Source organism: Musca autumnalis, unplaced genomic scaffold, assembly GCF_047663935.1.
Source record: "Musca autumnalis isolate F117 unplaced genomic scaffold, ASM4766393v1 scaffold_1, whole genome shotgun sequence".
Classification (NCBI taxonomy): domain Eukaryota; kingdom Metazoa; phylum Arthropoda; class Insecta; order Diptera; family Muscidae; genus Musca; species Musca autumnalis.
In genome coordinates, this window is record NW_027411644.1 from 150,647,078 (window position 1) to 150,669,925 (window position 22,848).

The window sequence follows — 22,848 nt, forward strand, 5'->3', positions numbered from 1 at the left end:
TAACCAAAGTGATGTTCAAATAACTACAGCTCACGAATTTTATGACTGGGCATCCGAGCCAAATAATCTACCAAATGATAAATAAAGTTTACTCAAGCTTGAGGTCTATAAATTTGGTTTATTTATTTCTCCAATATTTCGAAATTCTGTGAATTTCATCTTTAGGGAGTATTTTAGATATGTAAATAATAATAATAATCAAACTTAAAAACTAGTGTAGTGTGACTACAACCATCGAATGTTTTTATTGCACTCAATACCAAATTTACCACTCAAAACCAAATTTATAGACCTCAAGCTCGAGTAAACTTTATTTATCAACAAATAAAAAGGTCGAAAAAACACAAAAATAATTAATCTACCAAATTTTAAAGTGATATTTTCTTCAGAAGCTGATTATTTAAATACGAAAGAGGATTTGAATTCGAAATGCGCCAAGGTTAAACCTATCGCGGGTACAAAAAATTTCTTCTGTCAGTAATACCCACTAATGCTGGTACACTAATTGCTAAACCATTCTTTAAATTGCAAAATGAAGAAGTTTAGATGTTTAAGATAAATTCCTAAATACAACAACACAAATGTTAATAAATGCAACCTATATTTTTTTTTGGAAAAATAAGATATTTTGCACAATGATATATAGAAAAAACTTTATTGACAAATTTTAAAAAATTTGGAATAAATAATAATTATTCGTATCCCACTGCCAAACAGGACATCAAATTTTTGTAATTAATCTTAGTTTAATACGAAAAAATTTCAAAAAAATTTAAGAGTACAATCATTAATAAAAATTGATTTTAAATATTATATCTCGAAAATTGCATACAAGCCCACTGTGAATTTTTTTCTATTTTTATTAAATAGCTGATAAAAAAAATAAAAAATACAAAATACAAAATACAAAAAAATATTTTTTATTTGGACCAATGTTAAAGAAGTTATGAGTATTTCTTTGTATAGAGTTTTTACAGAATTCGTCTTTTTCATGGCGCGATATCTCTGGAACCTTTAGTCAAAAAATCTGAAGATATAGTCAAATGTTTTGCTGTTGAGCAGCATCACGGCAAGAAATTATGTAAAAGCTATACGCTTTTTTGTGCAAATTTCTTGCTATTGGTCCTTAAATCAATATTCCGTCAAATATGCAAAGTTTATTTGCGATTTATAATAAAAACGTTCACAAATAAGAATTAAATACTACTACTATAAAAGAATTGCAAAAATCACCAAATCTATGGTTTCTTGGAGAATTACCTATCTATTTCTTCCTATACTTTACAGAGATATTTTGATGTTTTCAAAGCGAAAATCAGACTTTTTACATTGGCGGATCTTATAAAAATGATTAGGTGAAGTTAGTTTAAGGAGAGGGGCGAGGGATCGCCGCATATCCTGATGGATATACACTTAAGCCAGAGTAGGCCTGTTGTGCACTCTAGACTAGATTTTTTGAGAAATGGACCCTGTTCGTTTTTTATACCCTCAGCATTTATGCTAACGAGGGTATATACACTTTCATACGGGCAAAATGTGCCTCATCAGTATAATGGTTTGTATGTATGGACGAAATGTGTTTCAGACAATTTGGAGTCGATTTAGACATGTCCGTCCATCTGTCTGTATGGCTAGCTGGTGCGCACGAACGGGTGAACCAATTTGACCCAAAATTTGGAGTTAATAACACTGTGATACAAAAGTTGACAGGGGTTCTGATGTATAAATTGGGTTTGGTGGGGATCCATGGAAGACGAAAATATCTATAAATTAATAAATAAAATATAATTTTTACACTGTGCTACACGAAAAATTTGCAGGGTCGTGATGCATAAATTCGGTTTTGTGGGAGTCCATTGAAGACGAAAATGCCTCCGATTTCTTTGGATCACTTCGTTTTTTGATTTTATAACGGAAAATGTAGTGAAAAGCGGGGTTTCTTGGAATTTCAACATTAAACGGGCATATCATTTGGTTAACAAATGGCTAAGTTATAGTGGTTTAAGTGTGACGAAAACGCATTAAAAACAGGAAAATACTTTTCCTCGAGCTCTAGGCTGCGTAGATGATACCAAACAATGTAATTATTTACTTTTTTTAACAAAAAGAAAATTTAGTTAGCTTTCCAAAATACGAAAAAGCAATGAAATCTGTTGGAAAAAATAGGCTGTAGAATAGGCCGGGGCGATTTGTATGGAAGGAAAAAAGTGTTAGCGGGCGACTGGAGTTTCTGATTCTTGGGATTGTACTGACCAAAAAAGTCAACTACGGTGAAAATCGAGCCCCCGGATTTTGACTTAAAGTTTTTTTATCAAGGATTTTTGGATATTTTGGCATATAACAACCAAACCACTGAGATTTTCGATCCAACACAAATACAGCAGTTGTAGCCAAGACAACAATTAAGAACTCTCTAGTACATCGCAAAAACATTGGAACGCTCCACTGTGACACTGTGCTACAAAATGGGACTCAAAGTCAGTGGGTGGAAAATTCCTTGTGGAGATGAAAGCCATTAGTGAGTGTACTAAGAACCCGAAAGGAAATGTTCACCATAGGTCAAGTTTCCGAGATATCGCGCGATTAATGGTTTAATTTTGGCCCTTTAATTTCTGAGTAAATAGCTTTATATATCTGTTAAGCGTTATTGTAGCTTCATTTTGAGATTACATGTCTTCAGTCAAATCGAATGGTGAATCTTTTTGTAGAATGTTTCATCCCTTTAGCTCAATTCCTTCCATGTCCTTTTCGTCCTTTATTTTTTGAACCGTAGTAAAAGTACCACAAGACGAGATTTTACAGCATCCAAATATTCTGCAAAAATGTTGTTCAGAAGATTTTAGGTACGGTTCTCATTCATGACCAATCGATATTTCCCCGTTTTCATGGTCCTTTTTGACATTTACCCGGTTTTTGTTCAGAAATCTATGTTTTGTTTTTATGTATATTCGTTATTGGAAGGTGGTGCTGCTGAAATACTTACCATAAATAGCTCTTGTAATGACGAACAGATTAATAACAAATTTTATTGGAGGATAGATCCGGTTATCGTGGTGCAATGGTATGCACACCCGCCTTGCATGCTAAAGGTCGTGGGTTCGATTCCCCGGCCAGGCAACATCAAACTTTCAACGGTGGCAAAATACCCCTCAGTGATGTTGGCGACATTTCCTGAGTATTTCAGTCATGTAAAACTTCTCTACAAGTGGTGTCCTTAGGACACGCCGTTCGGACTCGGCAATAAACAGTAGGTCCCATATCATTGAACTAATATGAAGCGGTGTGTACTCATTGATATGAGAGAAGTCTCCCCTGTCCCGTCTGGGATGTTTGTGGAACAAAAATTCTGATATTAAAACCGATTTTGGAACCCGGTTTTAAGTAACCGATTAACGGTATATGTATATCATTAGAAAGCTAATAAAATGGTCAATCAAATGACAGAAAGTAGCTGATTACAACTTTGTTGGTTCCGATGCTAAAACAAAAAAACCGCTTTCTTAAACCGATTTTGATGTAAAATATCACTAGGGTGAAAAATTCTTTTTGACGATGAAAGTTGATTAAGATAACATTATAAATCTGGAAAGACAGTTATGCCATAGGTCAAACTTCTGAGTTATGGCGAGATGAATTTTTGTAATGATGTTTTTTTATCATGCACTTAAAGTTCATCAATAATGAATTAATTTCGCCATAACTCAGAAGTTTGAACCACGTCAATAACTGTCCTTACCATTTTCATTTTTCCATAGCGCAAAATTATAAAAATGTGAAATCGTTTTAAGCAATGCCTTGACTCTACCAATGTAATTCCTTTATACTTTAAATGAATTTCTCAGGCCCATACCTATATACATCCGTATTCCCAAAACGTATGTGGTGAAAAAAGTACAATTGTTGTGTTGGATCGAAAATCTCAGTGGTTTGGTGGCTATACGCCAAAATTTCCAAAAATCCTTGATAAAAAACTTTAAGTCAAAATCCGGGGGCTCGATTTTCACCGTAGACATATGGTCTAGTTGACTTTTTTGCTCAGTACAATCCCAAAAATCAGAAACTCCAGGCGACCGTTATGGTGTTCAAATCGCCCACTCTACAGCGTAGAAAACCGTTGTGAAAAAATAAGATATGCCTGTTTAAAGCTGAAATTCCAAGAAACCCCGTTTTTCACTACATTTTCCGTTATAAAATCAAAAAACGAAGTGACCCAAAGAAATCAAAGGCATTTTCGTCTTCCATGGATACCCACAAAATCGAATTTATGCATCACGACCCTGCACATTTTTACACTGTGCTGTAAAATTTATATTTTATTTCTTGTTGTGTATTTATTTCAGCTAAAGTCCATATTTTGTTGCTTCAAAATTTGAAGAAGCAAAATGTTTAACAGTGGGTAATGAAATTGATTACTACGAGCGGTGGCAGAGAAGACTATAGTTTCGGAAGCAGCCAAACTTCCTCATCAGTTCTTTTAACCGCTGACTCTGTGTCGATAAACAGGTCAATAAGAGTGACCAGAAAATTAAACAGAACGAGAAATTTTCTGTATCCTCCTAAATCTGTTGTTATTTATTAATTTATATTTAATCCAAACTTAGTTTAAGTTCGAAGATAAGCCATATCGGTCCACTCCTTCAGATACCTCCCTCCTCCACAAAAGTTCAAAAATGTTCGGAAAAATTGTGCGCACGATAACTCTTGAAGTGAGTAACCGATTTGGTCCATACGTTGCACATCGTGAAAATTCTATCAGACATAGATGAGATCACAATATGGACTTTATCGTTCCACTCCTTCCGGTACCTCCCACACAAAATTTGTGATCAGTGCAGTTTAAGGCCTGCTCTCAATTCGTTTTGCTTTTTTTACAACTTGTATTCGCTGCCTCAATTACGACAGTACACGTTTTTTCTTACTTCCTGAGAAAATAGTCCGAAAGGTTTAAAATAACCATGTGTAGTGGCTGGAGCGCACTACAGCAGTACATTTTTTCAGGGGTAAGTACTTATTTCTTGAGATAATGGCCCAAAAGCTCCAAAAAAGTCTGCCGGCACCCACTAAACTAGGTAGTACGTAAGATAACCCTCGAACGGAGAAACCGATTTGGTCCAAACGTTGTACACCGTATTATATAGACGTCAGAAGTATTGTGTGTTACTTCTTTTCTTTAGGTCCGAGGCTGAGGGTATATCTCAGTCCGTAAAAACTTCCCAGATGTAAGCGGTTTTCACTTAAAGTTAGTTAAGACGCAACATGTATGACATTGTTGTATAAGGTAGCGATACAGTCAATGCATTGTCCCAATTTGAACTACTATATCTCAATAACGGTAAAACCTACGAAATTATCATAAAACTAAATCTTGTAGAGAATTTTCATAGCTGAAAACCTAAAAACCCCCTAAAAATGTCAACTTGAATCGCGATTTATTTAAAAAGCGCTCCAGTGATTTTTTTTTTCATTTTTCTCATCTATGAACATTGTAGTTTCAGAATCCGCAAAATATTCGCAAGTGTAAGTAAGAACCTTCCATTTAAAGTTGCTTCAAGAGCACCGTGGGTATGTGGGTGTTTTTGCCCATGTTTTTAACTTTAGGTTTCTCTAAGTTTGCTGTTGCTAACTCTCTTCCATTTATAGCAAGGGGATTTGCTTTCTCATTACCTGTAATCCCCTTATGTCCTGTTATGTAAGCACCACGCCATGCTGAGAACATTTTTTATCGAATTTATACAATCCAAGGCAGTTTTTGATTTAACTATTTTGGATGTTTTTGCTTTGATTGCAGTTTTACTAAGAATGATAGTTGAACAGTAGTTGGTCTCGTGTTAACATTAAGCCAGTTCAAGAAATCTGTAATCTCGCGGATCTTCGCTTGATGAACCGTGTTGTTATCCGGCAAAAGAAGAAAGATTTCGGCCTCAAGTTCTTCAAAGAAAAGTCTCAGTCCCGTTCTGCAACCTAGCATTGACAAGTATGTGGACAACAGCTTCCGGTTGGCATTTGTGTTGGAGTACTGTTCATCCGTTAGTCTCTGTCAGGAATTAATGTTTTACATGAGGCAACTACAACTCTTTAAGAAATATGGTCTCATACAATGTTATCCATTGACTTTCCCGCTTCATATCTTATCTGAATTTTTATTGGTTGTATATAGAATGTCATCATTTCTAGTGTCTTCGTTTTTGTTGTCTTCATTGCATCATATATGCTTAAGCAACACATTCTTTGGGCCTTCTGTAAAATTTTAAGTTTAAATTTTTATCCACAGCTGTCCACCAGACTACTGAAGCTTATATTAGAATAGGTCTAATTACCTTTCGGAATAGCCAATGTGTCATCTTTGGATTGAGACCCCATTTAGAACCCATAGCCCTTCAACAGATTGACCAACATTCATAAGCTTTGTTTGCTTTCTTGGGCTCTTACTGGACATACTTATTGTCTTGTTCAGGAAAACAGTTCGTCTAGGTGCTCCAGTTTCGCTTTGCTAGTGAAAATGCATGTTTCTTTTTCTCCGGGTCTAGCACAGTTGTACGCAAGTTTTAGAAACGATTCGGTACTTCTGCATGGCAAAAGTATTATAACGTTATCTTGTTCGAATCCCTCATCTGTTAGAGTCCATTTATGGTAGTAACCCATCCTAGCAAAAATTCGGATCCGTTAGTCATTATGTAACCCATAACTAAGTAATGTAAACAAAAATAACTACTTATATTACTCCTTACTAAGTTATGAGTACGGTGGCAAAGAGCTAGTGTGTCCGACTACAAATCAGGGGGTTGTGTGCTCAACGCTCACCGCCGGCCGGGTACTTTTTGTTAAACAAAACATCGAACATTTGGTGGTGCTTATGTAAGCGTTTTAACAACCCTTATGTAGTGTGTTCGGCTACAAAGCAGAAGTTCGTGTGTTCAAATCCAGCAAATATCGAAATAAAAAAAATTATGAAGTGTGTTGAAATAGAAAATAAAATCCACCTAAACTGATCTCAGTGCTACATGCTCTTGTTAAAATAATGGGTTAGTAGGGGTTTTGTAAGTAGTTTCGGCTGCCAAAAATCCCTTACAAATAAGGGGTATTTTGGGAGGATTTTTTTTTTGCTTGGATTGGAAAGGTGTTAAGGTCCCCTAAGGATTGCATAAAGGTTTAGCTGCTGAAAGTACTTTTGATGTCAATGCATACAGCTAGTGTATATATCTTTTTATCGAGAGTGTTGTACAACATCATGTATTGCGGTTTTCACCGATCTACCTTTAACCTATGCATGCTGTTTGTATTGAATCATTATGGCATTTATTATACCGACTATACTTTCCATGGGTTTGAGTAAAAAGATGTTAGGTTTATTATGTTCTGAACAAGCGATTGTATATTGGTTTTCGATAGATAGTTGTAACTCTGACTTGACTTTTAGAGATATCAACATGCAAATTTGACACAAGATAGAATATAAGTTGTGGAAAAAATAGAAATTGCTAACTCAAAAAACGAATTTTTTGAATTATGCCACTCTTTGAGCGACATGTACATAAAATTTTTTCGTAATTTTGTGTTGTACACACGACCCGTATACACCGCCCTTTGCCACAGTACTCATTCGTAATGAGTAAAGTAGTTTTGCCTCATATTTTTTTTAAGATATAACCCATTATTTTTCAGCCTGCGGGTAATGCAGAAAATATCTAGTTTACTTTACCCTCAACTGCTTCCAACACTAGTAAATCATAAAGTCATTTAATAACATGATATAAACCAGTAAGGAAAAGATCAATGTCGAGCGAACCCGACTATATGACACCCTACACCACAGTGATTATGTATAAAACATGGAATATTTACGTAGTTTCATTCAGTAATAAAAGTACTTAACTCCACCGTCATATTATGGATTATTGCTCGGAGGAGTAAAACAGTGGATATATTTGTCGCACTTCATGTTTCCGGAATACATAACTGCTTATGAGCGGATTTAGATTGTAATAATGTTAACTAATTTTAAAAGGTCAGTATTGCTGTAGACCGATATTTGTCCGAATTTCATCATAAAAATTTACCTATGTACATAGCGTGTTTGGCCGGCCCATCAGTAACATGAAATCGGGTGAAAGTGTATACGGGAGATATTTTAACTGCTAACAAATTTAAATTAAATTTCCTTAACGTATCATTTCCTAACTTATAATTTTTATTGTATATCTTGTCAAAACTTATTATTTTCCTTTTTTGTAGAAAAAAGGTTTCAAACTTTTGAACGAGACGGACGTGTTTTTTGTCAAAAAATAAAATATAAAAATTTAATTTTTTCATTTAATTTCTGTTCTGAGCAAATTTTCATTGGGATTTGGAAATGAGCATTTACCCTTTGGGCAAGGACGCTCGCGTTCTTGCTGAGAATATTCCTCCCGATAAAGTTAGCCAAAAGGCGAAATCTAAGACGGCAATTGGAAAGCTCTTGCACGATGCTTGTTTTAATGATGATGAATCGGATCGGATTCCGGGATATCTTGGCGAAGAAATTGTTCAGCCAGACTCAAGACCTATGGCTTCAAAAAGCAACGATGTAAAACCCACTACTCTTGTTACCAATATTGAAGAATTGCCTTCCATTGACTTAACCAATCTAATGAATGTTAATTCGGAGCAATCATCAGCAGAAACTATGAGCAATATGGATCAGGAGGAATATCTCCCACCTGAAAATGAAGATTTCCAACTTGTGCAAAAGAAACGTAAAATTGCAACTAGTTCCAGAAAAGCTAAGGTAGATATGTCCAATTTTGGTCTTCATGTTCCAAAAAATGCATCCGATCAGTCGGTGCCGTCAAGCAACAGATTTGCGATATTAGGTGATTTGGATATTAAATCCGATAAAGCGTATAATAGGCCTGCTCCTTTGAAAGAAGTTGTAGATGTAAATAAACCTGATAGAAATAGAAAATCTTTCTGTCCCCCAATTTTTCTTTTTGGTGTGGACTTACATAGTTTGATAAATGATTTAAAGACTAGGAACATCGAATTTAAGATTGTTAACAAAAGCAGACACAAAAGTAAACTTTATTTACAAGATCCAAATGTACACACCGAATTAATGAGCCTTCTTCGAGCAAAAAAGTTGGACTCGTATTCTTATACTCCAAAAGAGTTGAAAAGACAAACCATAGTTCTGCGTGGACTTCTTCATGATACTCCAACTGACGATATTAAATCAGATCTAGATATGTTAGTTCCCGATACTGTACAAAGCGTCTCTAAATTCACCACCTCTTACTCTAGAAAAAACAATACTGACACAGGACTTTATCTTGTAACTCTACAGTCTGGTAAATCACTAACAGAATTGAAATCACTGAGGTATGTGTTGAAGCAAAGAGCCTATTGGGAATTGCCGAGGAAAAACTTGGGAGATGTCCAATGCTGGAGATGCCAGAAATGGCCATATGTCGCAAAATTGCAATAGGGAGCCTGTTTGTGTCAAATGTGGTGAGAACTACGCCAAAGGTGAATGTAAAATCGTTCAAGGTGAGGGAATTCTACCCTACTGTATTAACTGCGGAAATCGTGGTCATCCCGCAAGTTTTAGGGGTTGTCCTGAATATAAAAAATATGTTGAACTGAAGAAAAGAGCTAAGGCAGTTGCTTTGGGAAAGAAAATCGAAAGTTAATAATAACGTTTTTACTGCTGTATCCTATATTTTACAACCAAATGTTTCCTATTCAGATGCATCCCGTAAGTGTGCCACTGGCCTATCTTCAGTCTCTTCTCAGAAACCTAGAATTATTGAAGATTTTTTAAAAATAGCTAAAGAAATTTGTCCTCCAAAAACGATTTCATTAGAAGATAAAATTGCAAATTTCTTAAGAGATTTTAAACCCATGTCAAAGGAAGAGGCGTTACAACAGTGTGTCAGCCTCTTACGCGAAGTAAATCAAACTTATGGTCCGTAATATGTTAAATCTTATCACATTCAATGTTAGGTCACTTATCGAATATGGCCGTAGATTCGAATTGTTCAGTTTAGCCAAGACCCATGATATTGACGTTGCATTCATTCAAGAAACACACTTGCGATCTGGTGTGAATATAAATTTTGAAGGTTGTCAGTTTCTTAGGGACAATAGCTCGCAAGGTGTAGCCATTCTCCTAAGAAAAAATTACAAATTCAAAAAAGAAGTTATCTCGGGTTTTAGTTTCCCTAGTTTGTTTATCTCTATTACTGTTTTTATTAACGGCATACGTAGAAAAATATTGCTTGGCTCTGTTTATTTGCCGGGAAATTCAGACCGATCGATTCCAGGAATTTTGATTTTACCTTTGTTGGTGGCGACTTCAATGCCAGACATGTTTCATGGGGGGATTCCATGAACAACATAAATGGGAACTGTTTTTATGATCATCTTCAACAACATCCACATTTCTTCACCAGAATATCTTCATCTTGTCCTACTTTTCCTAATGGTTCATCTTATTTGGATCATTTTCTTTTCAGTTCTAATGTCGTAGACTTGCCTAATCCAATTTATTCGACTTCATGCTTGCCCAGTTTTTCTGATCACTTTCCTCTTAAACTTAACGTCACTCATCCAAGTGTCGAAATTATTTTAAAGCCACTACCTAGTTTTGTTAGTTACTAAAATACGAATTGGATTGATTTCAAATATGACGTGACCCAAGGTATTTTGAACCATTATCCGACTACTGATCAAAATTTGACAAACAACGAAATCGATCAATATATAGATAATTTTACATCCGTAGTAAATTCTGTCTCTGAATTTCATTCAGAAAATATTGAATTGGGGAAAAAACAATTTTTAGTATCTGAAAGAATAAAAAATCTATACAAAATTAAATACAATTGGCAAAAAGAACTTAAACGGATTTATCGTATCTCCAACAACAGACGCAGTCCGGAATATCTGGGATTGTCGAAACAGATACAGTTATTGAGTATAATGATTAAAAAACAGGTTGAACTAGAGCAAATCACGATCTTCAAAGATAAGCTTAAAAAAATTAAGCCGGGACCAAAGGCACATAGGGAAGTTTTTAAGATTATTGGTCATCGGAAGTCCCAACCAATAGATAATTTAGTTGAAGATGGCGCTGCAATAGGTGATAATTCTGAATGTCTCACATGTTTGAAATCTTATTTTTCCAACATATATAATAGTACTCCTTCCCTTCCTTCCGTGAGTGAAGATTTTGTAAACGGATTCATTGAAAATGTCCCTCAACATTTTTACACATTTTCAAGTGATTCAGATGCAAGAAATCTAGGAAGTTGTGAAAATCTAACAAATTTAAATGAAGTTCTAGCTGTTGCCACAACTATTAAAAACAAAAAATCGTCCGGTCCTGACTCAATTTGTAATTTCATAATTCGTAAGCTTCCAACAAAGGCTTTTGAATTTTTAACCATTATCTTTAATAACTGCATTTCTAACGGCTATTTCCCAACATCTTGGAAAGTCTCGAAAATTTTTCCCATAAAGAAAAAATCTAATAGTGATGATATATCTAATTTGAGACCTATATCTTTGTTATCAAATCTTGGTAAACTTTTTGAAATGATTGTTCGCATTAAGATGGATGTAGGAGTCAATGTACCCTACATACCAAATTTACAGTTTGGTTTTCAAAAAGGACATTCCACAGTTGATACAATGACAAAATTCACTAATGACATTGTGTTGAACCTTAGAGAAAAGAAGTGTACAGTTGCAGTATCCCTAGACGTAGAGAAAACATTTGATCATGCCTCCCACTATGGGATATTGACCAAAATGATAAGAATTGGATTCAGCCCTCAGGTTATTAAGCTATTTAAGAGCTTTTTAACAAACAGAAAATTTTGCGTTCCATATAAAAACCAGATGTCTGAGCTTTCAAATGTTAACTCTGGTGTCCCTCACGGATCTGTGTTAGCGCCACATTTATATAATATGTTAATGTATGATTTTCCTCATAGCTCAGAAAACGCTTCGGGTATTTTGTACGCTGACGACTCCCTTTTGTACTCGCATCATGAGTCACCAGTTTGTGCTTCAAATAACATCTCACAATACCTACATAATGTTAAACAATTTTACGATGAATGGGGTATCAAAATAAACACTTCTAAGAGCGAAGCCATTTGCATTAGAAATGCATCAGGAAAGTGTAAACGTTCTGTAGTTCCTGAAAGTAAGGATTTGAAACTAGTTCTAGATGGCATTGAAATTCCGTTTAAAGATAAAATTACGTACTTGGGAGTGGAGTTCAACAAACTTTTTAAATTTAATTCTCATGCTAGAAAGGCGCTAAAAAAGCTCAGGGGATTTTTATTTTATTTTTAAAAATTCTGAACTACAAGGTTTTACCAGCAAGTACAAAATTGATGTTATACAAGACATGTATAAGACCTGTTATTTTATATGCCTTTCCTATTTGGTTCAGTATATCACCCACTGTTGTGAAAGAACTAGAGGTATTTGAAAGGAAAATTTTGAGACTTTGTATCGGGAAAAATTTTATGTGTACCAATAAGAGGTATTCAAATAATTTTATTTATGCAAATTCCAAGATAAAGCTGATGTCCAACTACATTCGTACAATCTTAGATAAGTTCAATGCAAGGTTAGAGTTTCATGAAAATGTGCATATGGTTGAAGCACTTAACAGTCAAGCAAACATTGGTTGGTATAACTCAAACTATTTATCACCCATGGGGTATAAAAACGAGTCTGAAGCGGGTATTACCGCCTTTTATGAGAAGGCACTGGTCGGTACACACCGTGGTTAGTTACTGATTTACCCACTTTTTTGTCTGTTTTTATTTTTTTTCTTTATTTCTTTTCTTTTTCGTTTTGGTGTTATTTAGTTTTAAGTTCATAAACTCTGGATACTTTATCCCTTTTTATTGTATTAGTCTCGGGAGCAAGGACGTATGTAACTTCAAATTGTGTATATCCACATTTAATTTCACTTTTTATGTAAAAGCTAGGTGCTGAAACTTCTGTCATGTCATTACGATAATACATTATAGTCATAAGTTTTTCATATTATGTATCTAATTCATTTATGTGCATTGTCATAAAAAAGACTCAATAAATATAAACTTAAACTTAAACTTAAACTTCCTTTTTTGTAGCAATGAACTGTAAATAATTGCAAAAAAACTTAATTTTGCTTTCAAAAAATATTTCAATCAAATTTTCTAAAACGTGCAATTTTGTTACAGATGTATTGGCCATGACTGTACGTAACGTGATTGGTGAACTGATTAACTTGGCCAACTTATTTCAAGACCAAATTCCGTCAGACGTTTCAATTTTCATTAAAATTTGACACACGTAGCGTGATTGGTGCACCAAATCCCTAAAATATGGGAGCTATATCCAAATCTAATATAACTTGGCAAACTTATTTCAAGACCGAATTACGTCACATGTTTCAATTGTCATCAAAATTTGACATGCGAAGCATGATTGTTGCACCTAAAATAGGACAAAAATATTTTTTTTTTTTTTTTAGTTAATCTTTATTTACAATCTGTTAAAAGCAACAATAAGTAAATTGTATAAAATATAAACTATTGACATATATAACATAGTATGAATTCTAAAAATTCAACAAAATTTGCAAGTGCATTTATGAACATATTCAAAATTGGGAAAAATATTAAGGTTAGTTACATAATTAATTTTATTTATTTTCTAAAAGGGAGATCTAGAATGTTAAATCGTTTAAGTCGAGATATATGTTCTGAATCATCTAATAAGACAATAGCAAGGGTATTTACATGATTACTTAACCTATGAAAGTAATTTGCTGATAATTTATTTATTTCTTCTTTTATAGTAGGCATTTTTAAATCTCGATGAATGTTATGGTTCGTCATGTACCATGGAGCATTAGTAATCATACGAAGTGTTTTGGATTGAAATCTTTGAAGAATTTCTAGATTGGAGTTACTGGCTGTGCCCCATAATTGGATTCCATATGTCCATATGGGTTTAATTACGGTTTTGTATAAAAGAAGTTTGTTTTCCAAGCTTAATTCTGATTTATGACCAAGAAGCCAGTACATTTTCTTTGTTTTGAGCTTTAGTTGTGCAATTTTCATTTTTATGTGATTCTTCCACGTCAGCCGCTTATCAATGTGTAATCCTAAGTATTTCACACTATCTTGTTTTGGGATAGCTTCGTTATACAAGAAAACAGGAGGACAATCCGATCTTTTCAATGTAAACGTTACGTTAACACATTTTTCATGATTTATTTTAATGTTCCATTTATTTAACCAGGATTCAATGCAGTTGATGGATTGTTGCAACAATTCAGCTGTTAATTGAGGACATTCATTAGATGCTAGTAGGGCTGTATCATCAGCATATGTGGCGACTGTAACATCATTGATTATAGGCATATCTGATGTATAAATGGTATATAGTACTGGGGCTAGTACACTTCCCTGAGGGACTCCAGCTCTTATATTTTGTAAGCTGGATATTTCGTCATTCACTTTAACATAAAAGTGTCGTTCCGATAAATATGATTTTAGTAGCAAATAGTATGGCGCTGGTAGCAGTCGTTTTAGTTTGAAGAGTAAGCCATCATGCCAAACTCTATCAAAAGCTTGCTTTATGTCGACAAAAATATAAAAAATAAAAAAAAATATATAATATATGGGAGCTATGTATATGCAAATCTAAACTGATTTCAATATAACTTGGCAAACTTATTTCAAGACCGAATTCCTTCACACATTTCAAATTTCATCAAAATTGGACATGCGAAGCGTGATTGGTGTACCAAATACCTAAAATCGGTCTATATCCAATCTGAACCTATATCCAAATCTGAACCTATTTAAATATAATTTGGTAAACTTATTTCTAAACCAAATTCCGCCACATATTTCAAATTTCATGAAAATTGGACATATGTAGCGTAATTGGTACACTACATTCCTAAACTCGGACGAAATATGTGGCAGCTATGTCCAAATCGGAACCAATTTCACGAAAATAAATAACATTCGTCCTTTGGCCAAAAAAATTATCTTCCCTAATTTTTATTTGAAACGGACAATAAATTCGACCTGTACTTGCTTTCAAAAATAAATGGACAGTTGGACAGACGGACGGACATGCATAAATTGACTTAAAAAGTGATTCTATATATCACTAAAAGAAACTTTGGGCCTAACTAGCTTCCTTTTCTTTACATACAAATGCACAAAGACATAATACTCCTTACAACAGTGCACTATAGGTAATTTGGCCTGTTTTTGAGGCAAAAATTTATAGCGGTGGACCTATGGGCTTTTTATACATTTCTAATGCCTTATATGCAAAAGTAAGCTAAAACAAAGAATTACACAGTAGAATTCGGAGATAGCGAAAATCGGTTATAAGAAATTACGTTTATAACGAACAAAGTTTTGTGTTCTCAAAGATTTTTTCTTAACATTTGTACACACATTCAACTTCTTAAAATGAACCCGATTATAACGAACAAAAATTGTCACCCCGCGAGTAGAATTTTTTACAATTTGTTAGGATTTACAGGCCTGCTTTAAGCACAAGGGGATAGCGACGATATTAAGCACTGTTTTAAATGTTTTAAAGTAAGCTTTCATACTAATATTACAGACGAAGGCAGTTTTAACGAACAGCGGACATAACGAACAAATTTTGTTGTTCCTACCTCCTATTCTTATTTTACCTATTTTATTCATTCATGAACGCGATTAAAACCAAAAAAAGTTGTAATGAATTAAAATTTTGATCCACGAAAAGATTTTTATAAACATTGATTGTTTAAAATATTGATTCGCAAAGAGATCTTTATAAATATTATTTTTTTTAAAGGACAAAATAAACCGCGCAATCATGATCCCTAGTTAAAACGTATTACATCTATAATTAACGAAAATTTTGACCACGTAACTTCTGTACATTTTTACAACACATGGTAAATACTTCTTTAAAGAAAATATCTTTTTAGATCAAATCGGATGCTTTTTTTGTGTTTTCGCCAAATGAAAAATTAAAAAAATACATATTTTTTTCTGCAAGGGGGGCACCATCAAAAAAGTGATATAAGTCAAAAAACGCAAAAAATCGCACATTGGTATAATGGGTAGTTGATTCAGAAATCTTTTCTGAAGATATTCCCTTGTCAGAATTTCTGACAAAGTTGGACAATTTTGTAAAATCCGTAATATAAAACTTTAATTTTGTAAAAGTAAAACAAATTCTTAGGTTGTGTCCTATATGACAATTTTTCTGCTGTTGCAAACATTTTGAAGAAACTATACCTTAAAACAGAAAGTACAAACCGCCACCATTCCACTGAATATCATATCTATGTATTTGATATTACCAAACTCTAACAATTTGCGTTTAATTTCTGCCATTAGGCCATGTTTATGATATAGCCTTTTGCTGGGTTAACCTTCGTCATGAGGATTTATTTGAAATATGAGCAATGGAATTGACATTTGAAACCCAGTGGGTTTGTTAAATCCGCTTATATATAAACGTACTATAAGTTTTAATCTATTTTAATATTTTTTATTTTGCCTTCGAAATTTTGACTTTGACTTCGAATTATACCGCGAATTTTGAACATTTTTGAAAACAAATTGCATATCCCAATAATTTGACATGCCCTTTCTTAAAAACAAACTATAAAACTCGCGTTATTAAAAGTGAAAAAAATCGACGTTTTGCCTATAAACCTGTCCAAATTGCCTATAGTGCAGTGTGGTGTTGGGTACAAATGGACTGCGTCCTGGACACTCATCGCTTTTGATCGCGATTGTTATTATTCTGGGAACAGACTACATTTACTACTATGTACTTCGAAATACTCCCTACTGACACCGACACACCACTTTCGTGTATTTTCCATGTGACATCCTTCCGTCCGAATTTAGGGTTCTTTAACATGCTTGGATTTGGCTGTAAAATGCATTTAGTGTTACAGTGACAAATCGTTACTTTTAATGTTTGTTTTTAAAACTGAAAGTAAAATACTTTCTCTATCGCATATTTCAGATACTCACCTCTAACACCACCGACAAGAAATTGGTTTCCAGTGAAGGGCGTTTCTATTGCCGCCGGCTCTTCTCATTGCAATCAATTTATCTGTGAGGTAGAATTGGAAAAACTAAGTCCACACTCATCTGGATCGTATCGATGTGAAGTATCAGGCGATTCACCTGAGTTCAAATTAATTGGAGAGTCGTCAAATATGACTGTTGGCGGTAAGTTCTAAAAATAAAATAAGATATGTATATAATGAATGAAATATTTAATTTGATATAGATTTTTATTATAATAGTTTAAGGGCCATTATTACATGTTTTCTTTTACTATTGGATGGATATGAAAACGTAACATAAATCAATTTAGAGGCATTAAAGGTCCTCCTTGAATTTTAATGATCACTTTTAACTTAAAGTAAACCGGAACGCTATAAATCTTTCCGGAAAATCCAAACTATAACAAAAGAAGACTTATAATAATGGGGGTATGTGATATAATGTGTACGTTACATTCATATTAATTTTGTGCTATCGGCGCTGTATCCTTTGTTAGCAGAGTTGTATATTCCATTTAATTTGAATTAGTTCAATTGATTGATTGAATTAGTTCGTAAATTTCCACAATTATTGTTCGAATCATGATCATCTAGAATATTCAAACAAAAATGCAACACATAAAGGAACAACAAAACAGTTATTGAATTGCACAGTGAAATATGAGTTTGGCATAAATTTGAAATAGGCTCCCTGCATAAAATGTATAATTATAAAGTTTTTATTTGACTAAACATAAACCAGCAATTTTTTATGTGATTATTTTTATGCTGAGCGATACGAGTGTTTTTATACCCTCAGCATTTATGCTAACGAGGCTGTATACACTTTCATACGGGCAAAATGTGCGTCATCGAAATAATGATTTAAGACCCCAAGTATATTTGGACGAAATCCGTTTCAGACAATTTGGAGTTGATTTAGCCATGTTCGTCCGTCTGTCTGTCTGGCTGGCTGCAGCGCACCATAACTCTCGAACGGATCAACCGATTCGGTCCAAAATTTGTACTTTATAATATTTTGTCCAAACTTAGTTTAAGTTCGAAGATAAACCATATCGACCCACTCCATCCCACCTCGTCCACAAGTTTAAAAAGTTTTCAGAAAAATTATGCCCACGATAACTCTCGAAGGGAGTGACCGATTTGGTCCATACTTTACACTTCATAATATATACCAGATATAGATCAGGTTCGTATATGGACAATATTTGTCCACTCCTTCCAGTACCTCCTCCCAAAATTTCGGACAAGTTCACTTTCACTTTGGAGCAACTTGCATTCGCTGCCTCAATTACGACGGTAAAGTTTTTTTCAGGGGCAAGTCCAGACTTCTTGAGAAAACAGCCCGAAAAGCGCAAAAAACCCCTATGGCAGAGCACCATAACTCTCGAACAACCAATTTGGTCCAAAATTTAGCCTTAGTCATATTTTGTTCAAACTTAGTTTCTGTTCGAACGGCCCACAATTTCCGTGGACAAGTCCATGATTCCTGACATACTGGTCCAAAAGATATACAATGGCCCACTGAAATGACTAGTGGGCGCGATATCTATCTAAAAGATATGACTCCCAAAATAAGATCGGCTTCCATAATGGACTATATCGGTCCATTCCTTCAAGTACATCCTCCGCAACACTTTTGAACTTTAATCCTAATCTACATTTTTGTCGGCAAGTTCAAATGTACAAAAAGGGCCACAAAATTTAGATGAAAGTTTCAATTTACATAGGGTATATGTCTGTCGGTCAAAGTCGACTTTTTTGCTTGTTTAAATGTTTTTTAAACCAAACTAATCGAATAACTGCATTTTGTAACCTCTAAATAATATTCATGTTAAATATTTACAAAAAACCAGTACGAAGTGGATCAAAATCGGCCGGGCCGACTATATCATACGATTTCAGTATAATTTGGCGAAACTTTTTCTAGAACAAATTGTGTCACCTTTTCAAGTTTTATGAAAAGGTCCGTCCAATTTCGTGTTTGGTGCGTCAAATACATGAAATCGACCGAAAATGTATATGGGAGCTATATATATATATCTATTTCTAGACTTAATTCGGAATTATATTATATAATTTGGTAAATTGATTGCTAGGCCGAATTTCAACACACATGCCAAATTTGATTAAAATTTGACATACATAGCGTTATTGGTGGACGAAATATATCCAAATATGAACCAATTTCAATATAAATTGGCAAATTAATTTCTAGACTAACTTTCTACATTTCATTGCAATTAGACATATGAGCTGATCAGCGCCAAAACGGGCAATCCACATGGTAAAAAATCAAACTGATTTAAACATCTAACCGGAACCCTTTGAAATAAATAATTTTATTGTGTGTTGCTAGAGCAACGATCTCATATGGGACTCTTTTAAAGGCAGTATTATCAGTTAAGATATTTTGCTCCTGCAAGGAATAAAAGAAAAGGTTTATTTCTTTCATAAACAAAAGGAAACTAAGTTTTCCTATTTACTTCAATACAGTTTGTGGAGGAGGGTATAAAAAGTTCGGATAGAACATTTCCTCGTTATTATTTGTTTTAGATATCGTTATAAATATTGCACTGTGCAACAAATTGGAGCTCAAGGTCTGGGGCTGGAAAATTCCTTTTGTGGGCGAAAGCCCTTGATAAGGGGCTGATCCGCCCTGAGTCGAACTTTTGAGTTATGGCGTGATGAATTTTTTGCTGGAAATCCTATAAGATATCAGAAATTAGCGTCATATCTATGTTCGCTGTTGTTTTAGGAAATTTTTGAGATGACATGTCTTCAGTCAAATCAAATGAGGATTATTTTACTAGAACATTTCGACCTTCTAATTCCCTTCCTTCCATATCCTTTTCATTCTTTACTTCAAGAACCGTAATAAAAGTATCTCAATCACAGTTTTCAACTTCGAAATCGTCCGCCAAAATGTCGCTCAGAAAATTTTAGGTACGGTTCCTGAAGACGTGAAATCGATATAATCTGTTTTAACCGTCCTTTTTCACTTTTACCCGAACCTTGCCCAGGCAACACTATATTTATTTATTTATATACGTACCCTTTAATTTATTGAATGTAAAGAATTCTCTTAGTCATCAGAAATACTGAACATAACTGTAACTCGTTTTGTTTTTTGAAGATAGATCCGGATATGCGAAATTCGGAACCGATTATTCGAACATTAAAACCGGAATTTTATGAACCAATTAATTGTATATGTATATCATTAAAAAGCTCTTAAAATTGTATATCAGATAAAATTAACTTGTATCATAAATTTTACACGGTTACAGTGCTAGAATAAAAAAGTCTAACAACGGAGCTACGGCGTTATGCATTTTGGGTCTGTGAAACTTTATTGCAAAGTTATATAATTCAGTTTTCGGCGCAAACAATATCCTGATCAACATAAAATTCTAAGTCGATGTAACGTCTGCTTGTAGGTCATTTGAAATCAAGATACAGACCGCAATATTTAAGATAAAACTTAATTAATTAACATAAGTTTCTATTACTCCTAGGATGTTTGGTACTGAAAATGGTTTATATGGGTCCACGTTGTGATATAGCCCCCCATAGAAGTTTCGTTGGAAAAATACAACATTCCTGCAGAGAGTTGTCGGTATAGGTCCACGTTTCGACATAGTCCCTGCAGAAAGGTACCTCCCGATTTGGTCGAAATGACTGAAATTTGTTACAGTTGAACCTCGATTATCAGTAAACCTCCATTATCCGGGAAAGGCAAACACACAATTTTTTGTTCATTTTACATCAATTATGAAGGGTTATAATAAATTTGACCAAATTTTAGTGGTCAAAACCAATGCCCAAATGAATTGTTTTAGAACAGTTTTAGGGCAATTATTATATGTTATCTCTTACTATTGGATGGATTTTAAAATGCAAAATAAACGAACTTGTAAGAATTAAAAAAAAATTATTTTCACGTTAAAACTTAATGCTAATCTGTTCGCTAAATCCAAAATATAATAGAAGACTTATAATAATGGGGTTAATCTTTTAAACTTCAAAATAAATTCATAATTGTTTTTTTTTTTATAAATATTTGCAGCAACGCCAATTTTTTTGGTTAAAAATATATAAGATACAGTCAATTTTCCGGGAAAATCGATTTTCCGCAATGTCTCCGGTCCCGACCATTATGGATAATCGAGCTCCGACTGTATTTGGTATTCGATAAAAGTATAAAATAGCCTACACAGAAATGTGGGTAAAGATGCACGTTTTAATGTAGTCACCATAGAAGAGGTATTAAGGGTTCTCAGATTGGAAGGTACTACAACACCGCTCGATGTATAGTCTTTTAAATGATGAGTTTAATGTTGTGAGTTTAACTTGGTATTTCGGATTCTCAACGAGTGGAAAATTTCCACGAAGAAAATTACCAATATAGGTTGATATTTGTTACTTGGAAGTTTCTACATTTTTCGTCCAAATGGAATGACTGTAACATACCTTGTTTAAAAGAAATCGATATTTTTCAGATAGCGTGCCGAAGAGATTATTACTTTTATAAACGAATGGAAACTAATTGAATTCGGACACTTTTTCAAAATTAGGTTTTTGATTTCCTTTATTTTTTACTGTGGTGCTGATGCTGCTCCTCAGCAAAACATTGCAGTATATTTTCAGATTTTTTTGACGAACGGTTCCAGAGATATCGCGCCTTGAAAAAGTAACTCTGCAAAAACTATATGCAAAGAGATACTCATAAATTCTTTAATTTTGATCCAATTTTGTATGTTTTGTTGCTTTATCAGTTATTTTATAAAAAATTGAAAAAAAAATATTTTCACAGCGGGCTTGAATGCAATTTTCGCAATTTAACATTTTAACAATGATTGACCCCTTCGATTTTCTTGAAAATTTTTTGCAAGTGTTATTACATAATCGTAATATTTTTCTAAGGTTTATTCCTATACAAAACTAACATTTTTCACTTCTGTCGTTTTAAGGAACCTCCATAAATGTGCCCGGTATGTGGTCGTCATTCACGACAGGCCCTCGTTTTATGGACTTCAGCAGACTAAATTACTCAAAAACGTGAACAAGTGAATTTAATTTATTTTGTATGTGCTTCTTATTCAAGTATAAGCTATTTTTTAAGGTTGATTCTAGATTATATTCTCCTGTTATACGATTTCCTAGGCCTTTTCCAAACTTATCAAGTGCTAAATTAAAATTATACTAAAATACTAGCCGACCCGGTTCGCGTTGCTGGCCCTTGAAGCAGTTTTATGTTACCTTAAGTCAGCGATTGTATTTTTATTGCATCGCTAATTAGTCGGGATCTGCAAGTGATTATAAATAAAAAATCTTCAGATTTGTTTGTGTCGATATGTAATTTTAACATACCGCCAAAAAGCTGATGACTTGAGGCATGCATTTATTTCATCTGCTGGAATAGTATAACTGGAAGTGTTTGTCTGAAATCGTTCCAGGTGATAACTTATATTTAATATTGCATATGTGCCCTTCATTCACATGAATGTTCAGTGGCTTAAGGGCCAACTGGACGACACAGTTCCACCTTCTTATAATGTACATCTTATATACCTGATGAAGTTATAGCTATCGATATGCATTTAAAAACCAGCACCTTCGATATTTAACAAAATACATCATCAAAGTACATCATCTGAAAATTACATGGAAATCGGTTTAGAAGTTTTGAAGATATAACACATTTAAAAAAGTGGGCGTGGCCGTGTCTTAAAACCACAAATAAGCCCCTC

General features: G+C 34.0%; 1 protein-coding gene across 1 annotated transcript in view; it reads left to right on the forward strand.

Annotated features, from left to right (window-relative positions):
• beat-Vc (beaten path Vc) overlaps positions 1–22,848 on the forward strand; it is a 533,781-nt gene that overhangs the window by 424,449 nt on the left and 86,484 nt on the right. Inside the window, exon 4 of the mRNA XM_073963821.1 lies at positions 17,050–17,258. Coding sequence (XP_073819922.1) covers positions 17,050–17,258 — 209 coding nt within the window. The remainder of the gene's footprint in view (positions 1–17,049; positions 17,259–22,848) is intronic.